The following is a 16,082-nucleotide window of genomic DNA, read 5'->3' as shown; positions in this document are numbered from 1 at the left end:
AACGTTGGAAGGAGTTCCGCATTCCAGACATTCCAGAGCCAACTTTCCCGCCGGCAGAGCCGATGGAAATCGGAACAGCGCGCGCGCGCGCAGTTTCAAAGCCCAGTGAGGGGGGAAAGAAGGAGGGAAAAGGCGCCCGGAAATGCTATCTCTGCCAACAGCCAGGTCACTTTGCCAGAGTCTGCCCCCAGAGGAAGGAATGGCAAGGGATGGTAGGAGCTGTGGAGGGAAGAGAGGAAGAAATACCGAAGCAAGTAAAAGCCAACGCCTGGCTGCCACCGTCGGGGCACAGCAGCCAGGCCAAAGAGCAGTGAAAGTGCCCACGCCAGAACCTCCTAAACCCGCCCTAGTGATAGAAGTGGCGCTAGAGCTGCCAAACGGACACCCTCTAAAGATAAAGGCGCTGTTGGACTCAGGCAGCTCCTGCAATTTCATGAGCAAAGAGTTTGCAGCTGAACACCAGATACAGACGATCCCTTTAAGCAACCCCCTGCAGGTGACCACGATCGATGGCAGGGAGCTGTTGGGAGGAGAAGTCAGCTTGCAGACCGTCCCAATGATAATGAAGGTGGCAAGGCACACCGAACTGATAGCGTTTAATGTGGCCACCTTGGGAGGAGCTCCCATTATATTGGGGATGAGCTGGCTAGCGTTACATGATCCGCTGGTGGGCTGGCATCAGAGAGTGGTTTCTTTTGGTTCAGCACATTGCTTAGAACACTGCAAAGAGGGAAAGGGTTTGGCAGGGGCCCAAGCCACCCTAGCAGGGACTGAAGTAACGGAGAACGTGAAGGTACCACAACAATACGCAGATCTCCGCGACGTCTTCAGCGAAAGGGAAGCTGACCAACTACCCCCGCATAGACCCTTTGACTGTCAAATCAATTTACTCCCTGGGGCACAGCTCCCTGTAGGCAAGCTGTACGCCATGTCAGACAGAGAGATGCAGGAGCTAAGAGAGTTCATTGACAAGAACCTGAAGAGAGGGTTCATCAGAGAGTCCAGGGCGGTGGGGGGCAGCCCAGTGTTTTTTGTGGATAAAAAAAACACGAACAAGCCGAGGCTTGTGTGTGACTTCAGGGCCTTAAATGCAGTGTCAGAACCAGTGGCTTTCCCTATGCCCAGGATTGACGACATTTTGACAAGGGTCAGGAAGGGAAAGATTTTTACTAAACTGGACCTAAGGGGGGCGTACAACCTGATACGAATAAGGAAGGGGGATGAATGGAAAACCACCATGTTCACCCCTTTGGGGGCATTTGAATATTTAGTTATGCCCTTCGGCCTACAAGGAGGCTCCGCGTGCTTTCAATCGTTTATGAACCACGTCCTGGGGCCTTTGCTTTACAAGAATTGTGTGGCCTTCTTAGACGACGTGTTGGTGTATTCTGAGAATGAGGAGCAGCATGTGAGAGACGTCAGAGAAGTGTTGAGCAGGCTGCAAGCCAACCAGCTGTGGGTGAAACTGGAGAAGTGTCAGTTTCATACCAAGGAGGTGGAATTCCTGGGGTATCGCCTGTCAGACAAGGGATTGGCCATGGATCCCGGCAAGGTCCAGGCGGTGCTGGAATGGAAAACACCCAAAACAAGGAAGGATGTGCAGAGGTTCCTAGGATTTGGGAACTTCTATCGTAAGTTCATCCGAAACTTTGCCCACCTGACGGCGCCCATTACGGACTCTCAGCAGTAAGAAGAAGTTCGTTTGGACTGAGGAGGCGGAGCGAGCATTTGAGGAACTAAAAAGGGCCTTCGCCTCGGAACAACAACTCCTGCATGTGGATTTACAAAAACCGATGAGAGTGGAAACTGACGCATCAGACAGAGCGATTGGGGCGGTGCTTCTGCAGCCAGGGAAGGAGGAGTCAGAGTGGAGACCGTGTGCCTTTTTTTCGCGAAAGCTGAACAAATCCGAGAGGAACTACACGGTGTATGACCGAGAACTACTAGCCATTCATGAGGCGTTCCGGAGGTGGAGGCACCTGCTAATTGGCGCACAACATAAGGTGCAAGTGTGCACTGACCACAAGAACCTAGAGTATTGGAGGACGGCACGAGTGCTCAACCAACGGCAAGTGAGATGGGCCCAGGAGTTCTCCAAATTTAACTTTGAGATTTGTTACGTGCCAGGCCCAGAGAACATTAGGGCGGACGCTCTCTCACGCAAACCTGAATATTTGGAGGGGGAGGGAGCACCCGAAGAGAGACATGTCATTCCAGAGGACCGCTGGGTGTGTGGGGCGGCATTGGTGGGACAAAGAGAACTGGTAGAGGAAACAGAGAATGATGAATACGCCCAGAATAAGCTCAGAGGTCTTAGGGGTGAGGGAGAGGAACCAGGGGGTTTCGAGGAAAGAAATGGAGCTTTGTATTACAAAGGGGCACTGTATATCCCTGAAGGAGACTTAAGGGGGAGGGTACTCAAGCAGTTGCACGACAGCCCCACGGCGGGGCATTTTGGACAACACAAAACCATGTGGTTGGTCACCAGGGAATTTTGGTGGCCTAAGGTGAGGGAAGATGTACGGGAGTATGTAAGAGGGTGTGAGCAATGCCAGCGAGCCAAAGGGGAGAGGCGGGCACCGGCGGGGCTATTAGAACCCTTACCAACCCCAGAACGACCTTGGGAGGCAGTGTCGATAGATTTTATGACTGATCTGCCGAAGTCCAAGGGGAAAACAGCCATCATGGTGGTGGTAGACCTACTAACAAAGATGTGCCACTTTGTAGCCTGCTCGCATGCAGTCACGGCGGAAGAGACAGCGAAGTTATTTGTAGAACACATTTTTAGGTTGCACGGGGTGCCATTGAGGGTGGTCTCAGACCGAGGAAAACAATTTACTTCCAGGTTCTGGAGGAAGCTCATGAGCTTACTGCAGGTGGAGGTCAACTTTTCGACTGCCCGGCACCCTGAAACCAACGGGCAGGCGGAAAGAGCAAACGGTGTCCTCCAGCAATACCTGAGGTGTTATGTCAATGACAGAGAGAATGACTGGGTAGAAAAGTTGGCGCTGGCGGAATTTGCCTACAACAATGCCGAGAATGTGTCCACAGGGATGAGCCCCTTCTTGGCTAATTATGGGTGTCATCCCAGGGGTTTCCCAGGGGGAGAAGGGGAGAGATGGAGCGTCCCGGCAGCCGAGCATTTTGTAGAAGAAATGGAAGCAATCCATCGTCAGCTCCAACTCAACTTAGAAAGGGCGAAGGAAGAATACAAGAGGCAGGCAGACAAGAACCGAAGGGAAGGTGAAACCATAAGGGCGGGAGATAGGGTGTGGCTGTCAACCCAAGGGTTGCCGTTCAAAGGAGGTTGTAAGAAATTAAGACCCAGGAGATTGGGTCCCTTTGAGGTCATTCAACAGGTCAACCCAGTGGCTTTCAGGCTCCGGTTACCCAACCACATGAAACTGCACCCAGTATTTCACAGGTCGTTACTGTCACCGTATGAGGGGGGACGAGAAGGGATGGCCACTCGGGGACCGGTCATAGAAGAAAGGGAATGCAGCAGCCATGTGGCAGAAATCCTCGACGCCAGGTGGAAGGGGGATCAGGTGGAGTATTTGGTAGCGTGGGAAGGAGAACCGGAGTCAGAAAACACTTGGGTAATGGCAGAAGATATCAATGACGAGGTATTGATAGAAACGTTCCATCAAAGGTTCCCAAGGAAACCTCAGCCTGTGGAGAGGTTCCGGAGGGAATACTTTGGGACCACCGATGAGGAGGAGGAGTTGGAAGGATTCTCGGACTCGGAAGGGGAAGGGGAGATGGACTCTGAGGAGGAGGAGTACTTCGAGACCAGGAACCGCAACAGGTGGAGAGAAGTGTTCGGGACATCGGAAGATGAAGGAAGTTCATTCCGGGGTTTTGCCTCCTCACCGCCCGTAGAGGAGGGGGCGAGAGGGGATGAAGGGGGCCCTGGAGGGGAGGTGGATGTCAGGGAACTGCCATCGGAAGGAAGGGAAGTGAAAGGGCTCACACAGGTTGGGAGAGACTCAGCAGCTGAAGAGGGAACCAGTAGGGGGAGAGGAGCTGAGCTGAGGGAAAGTGAGCTGGAGGGATGGCTCAGAGACACTTCCAGCGAAAACAGTGGGGAGGTTTCAGGACCTCCTGTAGGGACACCCACTCCTCGCCGGAAACTGTCACGCAGAGAGTCCAGAAGACGTGTTTCCGTTAAGGAGCTTTTATGTTGGAAGCGATTCCGAAAGCAACCACTGTCGGAATCTGCCAGCGACTGATGGAGCCATGTTTAAGGGGCTCCGTTACAGACAGAGGTTTGCAAACTTGACCAAACTCTGAGGGACTAGGATTTTACACACAAGCAGTTCATCGTCCCATCACAGCTTTGTTCCTTGTGCTCTTGACCAAATGTGGTTGTTTATTTTTAAAGTTCAAAGTGCCCATTGAAACAAATGCATTAATAATGATAATGATAATAAATTCAGAGATAAAAAACTGCATATGTACAGTAGAGATCCACACACCTTACTCAAATATGTCTAAAGCCTTCCTGGCAGTATTAAAAGATTTTTGTTAGCCCAAACATTTTCAGGGTAGTGATATTAGTTCTATATGTGTATATATATAACCACCCACTGTCTGACAGTCAGAGATGAGATGAATTGTAGTCCAACATCAGTGTGTGTGTGTGTGTGTGTGTGTGTGTGTGTACAGGCTCCCCATAACTGATAATCTCCTCTAAATCTAGGCATAATATACCACACAAAAACAGCCAATGTTGTCCATACTATGCGGTTTCAGCTCTTCCAGAAGATTCGGCCGTGTGTCTGCCACACCATTTAATTAGAAACCAAATTCTATTCTGTGCTGGGAAAATATTTCCAAATTGTAGAGATCTAATGACAAGTAATGGCTCCTTTAAGTTATTCAATAGGGGTTTATGGCAGAGAGTGTCAATAGATCATCTCTAATGAGTCCAAATCTGAACTAGGCTTGAGTTGGCATAATGTAGACCACTCAGTTTGTCAATCACTGTCCATATTAATTTATATCAGCCCCAAGAGACAGACACACATAATAATAAAAACCACTACTGCAATAGTATGTCAGTAACATTTGCTACTTAGTTCTCTCTATGTGCTTTTCTTGCATCAGGACATCATAAATTAGCAGTTTAATTGGAATTGCTGGAAAGCATTTGATTAGGTACATGGGTAATTTAGTCATCTTCATAAGCTCACACATGCATATTAAAAAGGGACACACAAGCAAAATCATAAGACAATGTTTAAGGCTCAGGTTTCCACTTAAAAAATCTTGGACTTTTTTATTATTACAGATCTTCACAGATTTGCAACACTAAAACAGTGACCATGTTTTGATTTCCCATCACACTTCAGCATCTGTACAAAGTGACATGGTGCCTAAACCCAACTAGTTCAGACCGAAGCTCTATGCATGATTAAAATGAGCAGGAAGCAACACTGTGCCGTACAGCTCTTCTCCCTAGTGCCAGTGATAGAATGCACACGTCTGAAAGGTTGAGATTTTGTGCAATCACGGTTCTGTGCAATCTGGAACCCCAACTGTTCAGGGAAGCCGAGACGTGCAAAGGCTCCTTCCTTCAGACCTTTGCATTCTGTGTGCAGACACCAGGGGAAGGGGTTATTTAGTATGGCGCCACTTCCTGCTCATAAAGGTAAAGGTACCCCTGACCGTTAGGTCCAGTCACGGACGACTCTGGGGTTGTGCGCTCATCTCGCTCTATAGGCCGAGGGAGCCGGTGTTTGTCCACAGACAGCTTCCAGGTCATGTGGCCAGCATGACTAAGCTGCTTCTGGTGAACCAGAGCAGTGCATGGAAACGCCATTTACCTTCCCACCGGAGCGGTACCTATTTATCTACTTGCACTCTGACGTGCTTTCGAACTGCTAGGTGGGCAGGAGCAGGGACCGAACAACGGGAGCTCACCCCATTGCGGGGATTCGAACCGCCAACCTTCTGATCGGCAAGCCCTAGGCTCTGTGGTTTAGACCACAGCGCCACCCACTCGTATGTTGGTGTTAATCACTAAGTAGTGTAATAGATCTGTGGTGCTAAATGTTTAGGTTTAGTACATATTAAGATTTAAACCTGTATGTTATCCTTATGCTGTTATAAGAACAGTATCAAAGTGTCTTAGAAAGGGGTTTGTGGTGTTAAATTAGTCTTTATGTATAAAGACTATGTGTTAGACTTTGAGAATGTAATCAAGATCCATGTGCATCGGAATGTGTGTACCTACTTCTGAACATCAGCAATTAGCATGTGAAGAGTTAATTAACCTATGTAAACGGCCTAAGTGTGTAGAGTCTTTAATCCTAATCAATTAACAAGTGTTGATGAAGTCTGGGGAACTCCTTTGTTGATTAGCCATTAGTATTTCAAAGCACCAAAAGAACTGACCATTAGAATGAGGAGGCTCAGTTTTTTTCAGAACAGCAGAATGAGGAGAGATGCCTAGGCTTAGACTCAAGCGTGGCACTGCTGTGAGGAACAAATCCCTCTTGAGATGATCATGCCATCTCTCACAAAAGCAGGCCTGGGACACTGGTGGGGTAAAAGCAGCTGACGGCAAGCTTCACAAAGAACACATCTGGCAGGGAAAGGGTTCAGCACTTTCTTTACTGCTGCCAAAGAAAATGGCATTAGGCCTGAAGGACATAAGTATTTTCTGGCGTGGGAACTGTAATGCATGAAAGTGTCCTAAGCAACATAAAGGTTTCCCCCACTCTTTCATTTCTCCTTTTCTCATCCTCCATACAGAAATGTCTCCACAACCCTACAAGAATGTTATGGTTTCTTAATTGAAACTGCTTTGTTTTAAAATGCCACCTGTCATATCACCTTTCTGCTTTTTCCAGCACTTTTTTTTTTGCCTGATCTTACTGTTAGAAGATAGGACACATGGTCCCAAGAAATGGGCAATTAGGGCTCTCATGTGACCTATCCGACTAACAGGAAATAATTCTACTTCTAATAAGGCACATGTGCTTACCCTGAGTAACTGTTTTTAATGGCCACAGTTGTCAAGAACAATGGTTCATCTTACATCATCTAATTTTATATATCTTAAAATGACTCTGCACCAACATTTCAAGTTATTTTCATTTCCCATCTGTTGAGGTATTCATGCTAGTGCAATTCAGGAGTTCTTGCCACAGCCTATTGCAAGGCTGCCAATACCACTGTGAGGAATTCACCCCACCTGCTGCAGTTACGACTCGGCCTGGGGGTCAGCTGTAAGAGGCCAGGCACCACAAAAGACCAGGATAGGTGGCTTAAGTTTCAAATGTCATGATGCTCTTCTGATTAATCCACAGCTGTTGAAGGGTATCTTAAGAACATGGCCATTAAACTGGCCCACGGGCCTAGAAGTTTGAAACGAGGTGCTCTTATTGTGAGCTGTAACTAAACGATGATCCTGGCAAGGTTTCACTGGAGATCTGAGTTCACTTTTACAAACATAGAATTGGGTTGAAACAAGTAATTCAGGTTTACTGACCTTAGACATTGTCTGTATGACTAAGTCATCCCTCCCACCCTCCGACCACTGTAAGCAAGGCTGCCAATTGTCCAAGCAGAGGTGAAGCTAGGGAACACTCTCATCTGGAGAGACACAAATTGAACCACAGGTACTGGGCCAAAACATCTTGCAGACTGTCAGTTGGCTATCCCTGTTAAATAAGTTTTCATCTAGCACAACCAACATAATACTGACCATATAATGAGCACTGGAATCCGACAACCGAATGAAGGTTTTCAATTTACAGATCACTAAATGCAACTTACATTATGCATGTAGGCTACATTGGTTCCTAGATATTTTGCACCATAAAGTTTTCCATCTGGCCATTTCACTTGAACGACTTCTCCCTCTGCAGGTGGGCCCAGCTTCAGGCAATCTCGGCTCTGGATCAAAACAAAACAAAGAGATATCCGGTTATTAAACAGGGAGGTAGAAAGACTACGTATGAGTATGGCTCAGTCACGAAGGGAGTCTTCTTGCTATCCTGTTAGCACACACTCTATGAACCAAAGAGTGTTCCAAGCCCCCACTCATAACAATACACAAGAGCAATGTCAACATAACACGGTGATTCGAATGGCACAAGAAGATTCTGGTGATGATATGGAAAAATGTATCCCAAAGAAAAGCCTTGCGATACTCTTTACCAGCACTCTCCCATCACTGCAGAGAGCTCAAAAGGTTAATGTTGATAAGATAAAATATTTTTCTATTTGCTCACTACCCAGAAGTTTATGTAGCACTCACTAAGCTCTACAAAGGTGGTGGATGGGGGGAATAATAATAATAATAATAATAATAATAATAATTATACCCCGCCCATCTGGCTGAGTCTCCCAGATAGGCAGGTATTCTCTACTCTTATCCTTGCATGGTACTCAACTGTCAGAATCTGAAGGCAGAATCCTAGCCTTGTTGGTAAATGAATGCAGCTATTAAATGCAGAAATACAGCATGAGATAAACACTTAGTATAACAGCTTTCATTTGTGGAAATCAAAAGCAAATATAAGCCAATACCACCCCCACCCCCCGAAAAAAACCCTTAAAAATTATTTGAGTATTAGAAGGCAATAATAGCACAGATGTTCAGTTTGTTGGCAATCGGTGTAGAATTGAGAATGCCTTTCCCAATTAAAACATTGGAAGACCATGGTCACTAGCCCATTGTTTTCCGTAACAATGGCGCATTTTATTTTGCATTCTTCTAATACAAAGCAAAGACTCACACTTGCAAGAGGGCAATGAAACAGGAGAGGAGCGAAATTATTTACATTTAAGTGCTTCAGGATGATATACAAGTGTTGCCAGAAAATGATCTCAATCTCGATGGGAAAAATGCCACCCCTAGCTTTATTCAAACTGCCGGAGAACAGCTTTTACAGAAAAAAAGCATTTGTTAATGGCTCTTAAAGCTTTTGTAATCAGCGAGCATTCTTTCTCTTTGTGTGTGTTAAGTGTTGTAAACTCAGCTCCCTCTGGTGGTAGATTCAAGCAAGGCTAAAACGAGTGCATGACTTATTTGGGCAATAAGGATCCTAGATGCCAACGACAACATTGCCTTGTATATGGACGCAGCCACAGGTTTCCCAGCCTAATAATCTTGCCTGAACAGCTGTACTTTCCATCCCACTGATACTATTGCATGTGCATGCTGTGAAGCTCCTTATATCAAGATGAAGAAAATCAATTCCCATCTTGATAAGATTAGAACTCTTTTCTGCAGATGATTGCTAAGCTCATTTCTACAAGCTGCTCTGCTACAGTGGGGCTTTGAAATAGATGGAAAGGTTGACATGTTACTTTGCAAGAGAGAGCTACCTAGGGTTTGTCATTCCAGTGGGGCTGAACTACCAGCATGTTGATTAGCAAGGAAATGTGCATGTGTGTGTGTGTGTGTGTGTGTGTGTGTGTGTGTGTGTTGGTTCCAGTCCTCAGTACACACACACACACATTCAGGTAACTTCTGCTGTAAATATAACAAGTGTTTTTCCTGCTGATTCTGAGAGGGAGAATGAGCATTTCTGCCACTGATATGATAAAATATATCATTTGAGGCACTAGACAAACATTTTGCATTATGTTTCAGTTCACAACCCTGTATCCCGTCCTTTCAACATGAACAGGATATCTTCCCAATAAATGAGGTGTGGATTTCAGGCTGAGTGTTTAATTTGGCACTGCATGATGCACCCCATGGCTGTAGACTTCCTCTGATGTTCCCTCCAGCTGCCAGAATCCTACTGCAGAAACAAGTGATCTCAGAACTGCTTTTTCACTGCAGGGCCATGCAGAACTTGCTATTGGTAGTGACCCAGTGTTTGGCCAGGGTGAGGAAATTGGTACAGATGATGCAACATAAAAAAAAAAAACTAAGGTAATGATGTAGTAAGACCTGTGGCTGAAAATGCAAGGAGGATAGGAATGCACACAGCAGCTTTCCCTGGTCTCTCACGTTTGGATGCCCAGGTTGAGGAAGTGATGCTTATTTTCATTTTGCAAGAAGACTGCCATCTGCTCTGTTTGACTGTGCCTAATAACCACCAGCCAATTCTCCATTATTCAAAGCAAAATGACTTTCTGGAAACTTCCTTGGCTGCAAAACACGCAGTGGTCGACTCCTGACAAACCAAGAAATGGAGGGGGGGGAATTACACCAATTTTGCCAGAGTCTCCACTGGTTTCTTATGATAGTCAGGGCACAAGAATAGGTGTTGGGGTTTTTTACTTATTAAGCCCCAGATAGTAAAGGAACACAGAACACCTTCTCTTTAATATGCTACATTGGTCTTTAAGTTCAACCTGGAGAATTTTGATTACCAGTGTGCCAGTTTCACAGCTAGAGATACTAAGAAGGCTTCTCAGTGGCTTCCCCAGTTGTAGATTTTCCTTCCAATGGTGGAGGTGTGGGAAGCCTGTGGCCTGCCGTTTGTTGTTGGACTTCAGCTCCAGACAACAGGGCTCCATGTTCAGGGATGATAGAAGCGACTTCTGAAGGGCCACTGGTTCCTCAACCCTGCCTTAGTGGTTTACCAAACGTTAGATACAAAGTCTTTTCTAGAAGTGCTGTTTAAACATATTTACAGGGCAAAGAAAAAAATCTTAATGTGGGATAATGGCTCTGTAAGGGAAATTATGTTAGAAACTGGTATTAACACTCTCCAGAGTTGAGAAGATACATGAAGTGGGGGAACCTCATAACAGATATACACCAAGGATGATTAAAAACAAGTCTAAGCAGATTCAGGCTGCAGCCTAGGGATTCCCCTATAAAGAACGGTCCTAAGTGAGTGTGGGTTGTATGAACATAGAGAGGAAATGCAGGTCAGTGAAAAGAATGTAGAGCTGGTGAGTTTTGCCTCTAGAAAGATTTTGGAGTGTTAGCTGCAATTTAGAGTGTCCACTGACGACAATATTTCCATTCTAATAATGTCATGGCCTTTATAATCAGTCTCTCTTACCAGCAAAAGTAACTGGATGGCTAATTACATTAGTAAATCACATAAGCATGATAGTTATCTATTCAACATTATATTTATGCTTTTATTATTTATCATCATTATATGAGTCTCCTAACTGGCAACTGGGTGAAGGCAATACCGGCCCGCCTTCAATATGACCCACCTCTGGTTTGGATTTTAATCCCATCCAGAGAAGAACTCCTGCTCTCTTGAATGTCTGATCTGCTCTGCTCATCTGTGGTCTGGCAACAACAGCAGTGGCAACGAATCTTTCTAGGCATAACATGCAAGCTGCCAGCCCAATATGCATAGCTGCTTTATTTTAATGTACACCAGGCTCTCCAATTGTCTTTGGTTAAATGTTTCTAAGATATACCACTTTTTCTACCTTTTGATAAAAAAAAAGTAGGTGCATGAAGAAATCAAAGCTCCTACCAACTTTATAATGGGCTATTCACTGTAGTAATAGAAAATTTAATGATTGTTTCAGCAAGGGTTTAGAGTGGCAATATATATTTAAAAAGATTGCAGGAGAAGGAGTATGGGAACTGTCACAAAGAGTGAGCGCACACTGTTTAAAATCTAGGGGGAAAAGAAGGGTTCCTGTAGCAAAGTTGTAAAGGTGACTGAATTGGGGTTCCCTGAGATGGGAAGCGTATCCCTCAGGACTGAACTGAAATGTCAACAAGCCCATTCAGTTAATACACTAAATGCAAGCTGTCCATTCTGCTTAAGCCATTTCTGTGTGCATTAGCTTGAAATTTGGGTGTGAGTGATTAAGCTTTCACAGTTGTGCTTACAAAGTGATAGTTTTCATAAAGAACATGACCACTGTAATTAGTATTAACAGCTCAGCAATAGACAAGCTTATCATAGAAATATATACGATGACAGAGATGAAAGCAACTAATAAAATTTATCTACTCAAGCTATTAAAACTAATGGAAAGAAGAACTCTGAAAATTTGTTGAAAGCATCTCAAAAGCCTCTTTGACCATATCTAGCTTGGGAGAACTGTACATGCATGACTGTATGTGCTAGTTCAAACTGTTTGAGTGAAAGAGCCTGGTTTCTGAAATGTATAATTGTCAGAATTCTGCAGGGATGTAAGATGGAGCCTTGTTTTCCAATCTACTGTGGGACCCCAAACAGATTCAACAGCCCTCTTCATTGCCTGCCCCCCAAAGCTTTGTCTTCCTTGATAAATGCACAACGAAAAGTACTCCTCCCACAATGAAGCTCAGAGGCTTCCCCCCCAACCGCCTTCCCCCACTTTCCAACTATTGTGCTCTATCTCTATATATCTGCAGTGGTACCTCAGAAGTCGAACAGAATCTGTTCTGGAAGTCTGTTCAACTTCCAAAACGTTCGGGAACCAAGGTGTGGCTTCTGATTGGCTGCAGGAAACTCCGTAGAAGCCACATTGGACATTCGGGTTCCAAAGAACATTCGCAAACCAGAACACTCACTTCTGGATTTGCGGGGTTCAGGAGCCAAAACGTTTGACTCGTTCAGGATCCAAGGTATGACTGTACATATATGCACAATAATGCTGGAGCAATGAGAAAGCATTTAGCCAATCAAGAATGCTTAAACTGCCCCTAATGAGAGCCTGAGAAGCAACAATAATTCTGTGGGATGTTTTATTCTTATAAAAAGAGCAAACTGCATCCTTTTCTTTGAGCTGATGGAAGCAAAATGGAATTAGGTGTTGTAGTGTTAGATGGAACTTAATGAAACCTATACAAACCCTACTCTCACAATGCACTTCAGCGCATTCACAGTTGGGTAACACGTGCTTTAATTTTGCAAATACTTCCCTTATCAGATTATCCATGGATTGGGATGGGATGAATTGGGGGTGGGTAGTGAAGGCTGCCACTCGGATGAGAGCATCATGTGGATGCGGCAAAAAGACAGGGAGGTGGGTAAGACTGAAGCAGCTTCAAATCCACTTTAAACTCTAGTGTGGATGAGCTCAAAAACTGGAAGCAGGCAGAGAGCGGAGTTGCTCTCTGGAAGAATCTGAGGGTACTAGTTGCACTTCGGGGTGTTTGTGGAGTGTTAAGCGGTGAATCTCTACCTATGCTCAACCGATATAACTGTAAAGAAATGCAAATGTTACAAAATGCCGCGAGCCTCCTGCAGCTTCCTTCTAAAGGAAGCTGAATCTTGGGAGTACATAATAGGAATGATATACAGCACAGCCTAATCAGCAGATTACATGAGTTAACCTCTCTTAATAATTGCTGGCATGTTTCTGTTGGCATGACACCAATCGTTGCTGAAGGGAAAGCCGCGGCATAACGTTATGAGATAGAAAATGCCATTCTAAAATCACGTTTCCTTACCAGTTCAAATGCAGGATCGGTAACTTATTTATTTATTTTAAAGAGAAGGAATAAAGTAAACACTGCAAGTAACAAAGCTACTTGATACACACCCTTCCCTATTGTTCTAATGTGGGTTTTCCTGGCTGGATCTAGACACATCAAAAAAGCGTTTCAAGAAAACACGCCTTAAACCTCCAAGTGGGAAATCACATTGGCGGAAGACGTAACTCCACAGCGCCATCTGGTGTCACAGTGTTATAACGCATAAAACATGCTTTTTCTTAGTAATGTAGCTGAGTCTCCAGTTTTCTGGCAGCAAGAAGCATACTTGGTTTCTGAATTAAATTTTGAGGCATGCCTCACTCTTATATCGGAGAAGTTTACCTTTCATGCCAGGCCAAAGGGACAGTGGATTATGCAGAGACTCAGTGGATAGCTCCCTCTGTGTGTTGGTACACTGGAATCACAAGGGTCTTTGTTTCATTAATTTATTTCTCGTAGCACACTGACGGGACGTGGGTGGCGCTGTAGGTTAAACCACAGAGCCTAGGGCTTGCCGATCAGATGGTCGGCGGTTTGAATCCCCACGACGGGGTGAGCTCCCGTTGCTCGGCCCCTGCTCCTGCCCACCTAGCAGTTCGAAAGCACGTCAAAGTGCAAGTAGATAAACAGGTGCCGCTCTGGCGGGAAGGTAAATGGCGTTTCTGTGCACTGCTCTGGTTCGCCAGAAGCGGCTTTGTCATGCTGGCCACATGACCCGGAAGCTGTATGCTGGCTCCCTCGACCAATAAAGCGAGATGAGCACCGCAACCCCGGAGTCGGCCATGACTGGACCTAATGGTCAGGGGTCCCTTTACCTTTACCTAGCACACTGCTCTCTTGTGGGACACTAATTGGCTATAACGTACAGCCATTGAGTGCTCATGCACATGTTCAGTTATGGAAATCTGTGGCTAAGACGTCCATGTGGGTGGAAGAACTCTTATTTTTAAGTAGCATTCCATTTGTCATGTTATTATGCTGACGTTTTTGTTCAAATGCATGATCACAAAAATGTGCCCAATTCCATTACAAAGGAAGCCAAAGATGGTAATTTGATGTTTTGTGAAATTTAGGTGTATTTGGAAATGCAGAAGTAGTCTTTAGAAAATTTCTGTGATGTACTTTTGCTGTCACATTTCTAAATGGCTCTCTTCCTTTTTTCATAGCTGAAGATGAATTTGAAGCACAGACTGATGGGGCTTAATCGTCACCATTCTCATCTCAGTGAAGGCTCTCTCGGGTCCTCTGTTTGAAAGGATGCAGTTACATTAGTGTCAGCATAATTCTGTTAAGGGCTCCGTGTATCAATGTTGGCTTTTTTATAAAAAGAATGAGGAAAAATCCTCAAATTTCTATTCATGTTTGCCTCTTTCGGGTGAGGAAAGATTCATTTTGGAAAAGACTGGTAGACCAATAATAATAATAATCTGTAAATTGTGTCACATTTACTTGGATTGACAGCCTGAGTCATGTAGTAATATGTCTTTTATTACTGTTTTTGACTGCTGTGACTTGCAGGCTGAGTTTAACTGCACAGTGATATATACTCCACAGAACACACATATTTGGGCATTTTTAAGACTGCACAGAACAAGAACACATGGGCATTTGGAATATCCCCTGAGAGTCTTGAAAATGCAGCACAGTCCAAAGACTGAGATACATTTCAGCATTAGTGTTTTATAAACTGAAATGGAATATCTTCTTTTCTTTCTCTCTGATGGCTTTAGACTCCAGTTCTATAAACATGTTATGTTTCTAACATACATGTGGCTCAAGGATCCTGAGAAGCCTGGATACAAACCGTACCTTGAATATGAATGCAATGTACATGGCCAGGCCACTAGCTCCCAGCTGCAATTTTCTCACTAACGGTTTAGACTCCAGTTCTAAACACCCTTAAATGACCAACAATGTAGATCAGTGAACAGTGCTACAGTGTGGACTTTGGAAACTGGGACTCAAATGTCACTTTTGACTATGAAAGCACTGTGGTTGGTATCAACCCAAAGACATTTTCTCAATATGAATTAAAATAAGGGTCATGGTATAAACTAGTGTTTCCCAAACTTGGGTCTCCAGCTGTTTTTGGACTATAGTTCCCATCATCCCTGACCACTGGCCCTGCCAGCCAAGGATGATGGGAGTTGTAGTCCAAAAACAGCTGGAGACCCAAGTTCGGGAAACTAGGGTTGCCATATGCCCGGAATTTCCAAGACATATCTGGAATATTTCACTTTCTGTAATATGGCAACCCAACTATTATTAGCTTGTAAACTATTATTAGCTTCCTGAATATTTATTTGGTGATTATATGCTAAATACACAAAGCAGCCTCCTGTGGGGAAAAATAGGTACTGTATTTTTCGCTCTATAGGGCGCACCGGACCATAGGGCACACCTAGATTTGGGGGGGGGAAATAAAGAGGGGATTATTCCCACCCCCAGCACCAAAGAGCAAAGAAGCCAAGACAGCGAGCGGGATGGATCCCACTAGCTGTCTTGGCTTCGTTCTTAGCCACGGGGCTGGGGCAGGGGAAGCCCGAGCTTCCCCCGACCCCAGCCCCCAGAACGGGTACGGGAGCGGAGGCGAGGTTGCGTCCGGGAGCGTAGGCGAGGTTGCGCTCCCTGGGCTTCAGGCTGCAGGCTGCTATCCGCAAGCCTTCGAAGCCCGGCGGGAACTCCCACCACGCTCTGAAGGCTTGCGGCTAGCTGCCTGAAGCCT

At 45.2% G+C, this 16,082-nt stretch overlaps 1 protein-coding gene and 1 long non-coding RNA gene across 5 annotated transcripts in view; one reads left to right on the top strand and one right to left on the bottom strand.

Annotated features, from left to right (window-relative positions):
* The window catches only part of LOC308466823, a 76,423-nt gene extending 60,925 nt beyond the window's left edge, over nt 1–15,498 (top strand). Inside the window, exons 2-3 of the long non-coding RNA XR_013980985.1 lie at nt 12,293–12,505; nt 14,524–15,498. This is a non-coding gene — a long non-coding RNA (uncharacterized lncRNA). The remainder of the gene's footprint in view (nt 1–12,292; nt 12,506–14,523) is intronic.
* The window catches only part of KDM4C (lysine demethylase 4C), a gene marked incomplete at its 5' end in the record, with an annotated part of 196,664 nt that overhangs the window by 6,875 nt on the left and 173,707 nt on the right, over nt 1–16,082 (bottom strand). For all 4 annotated transcript variants that reach the window (XM_080987737.1, XM_080987739.1, XM_080987738.1 and 1 more), the window contains one exon: nt 7,786–7,905. In XM_080987737.1, coding sequence (XP_080843863.1) covers nt 7,786–7,905 — 120 coding nt within the window. The remainder of the gene's footprint in view (nt 1–7,785; nt 7,906–16,082) is intronic.

This window comes from Podarcis pityusensis, assembly GCF_964106645.2.
Source record: "Podarcis pityusensis genome assembly, chromosome: 17".
Lineage (NCBI taxonomy): Eukaryota > Metazoa > Chordata > Lepidosauria > Squamata > Lacertidae > Podarcis > Podarcis pityusensis.
This window is presented reverse-complemented; position numbering and strand designations above follow the sequence as displayed.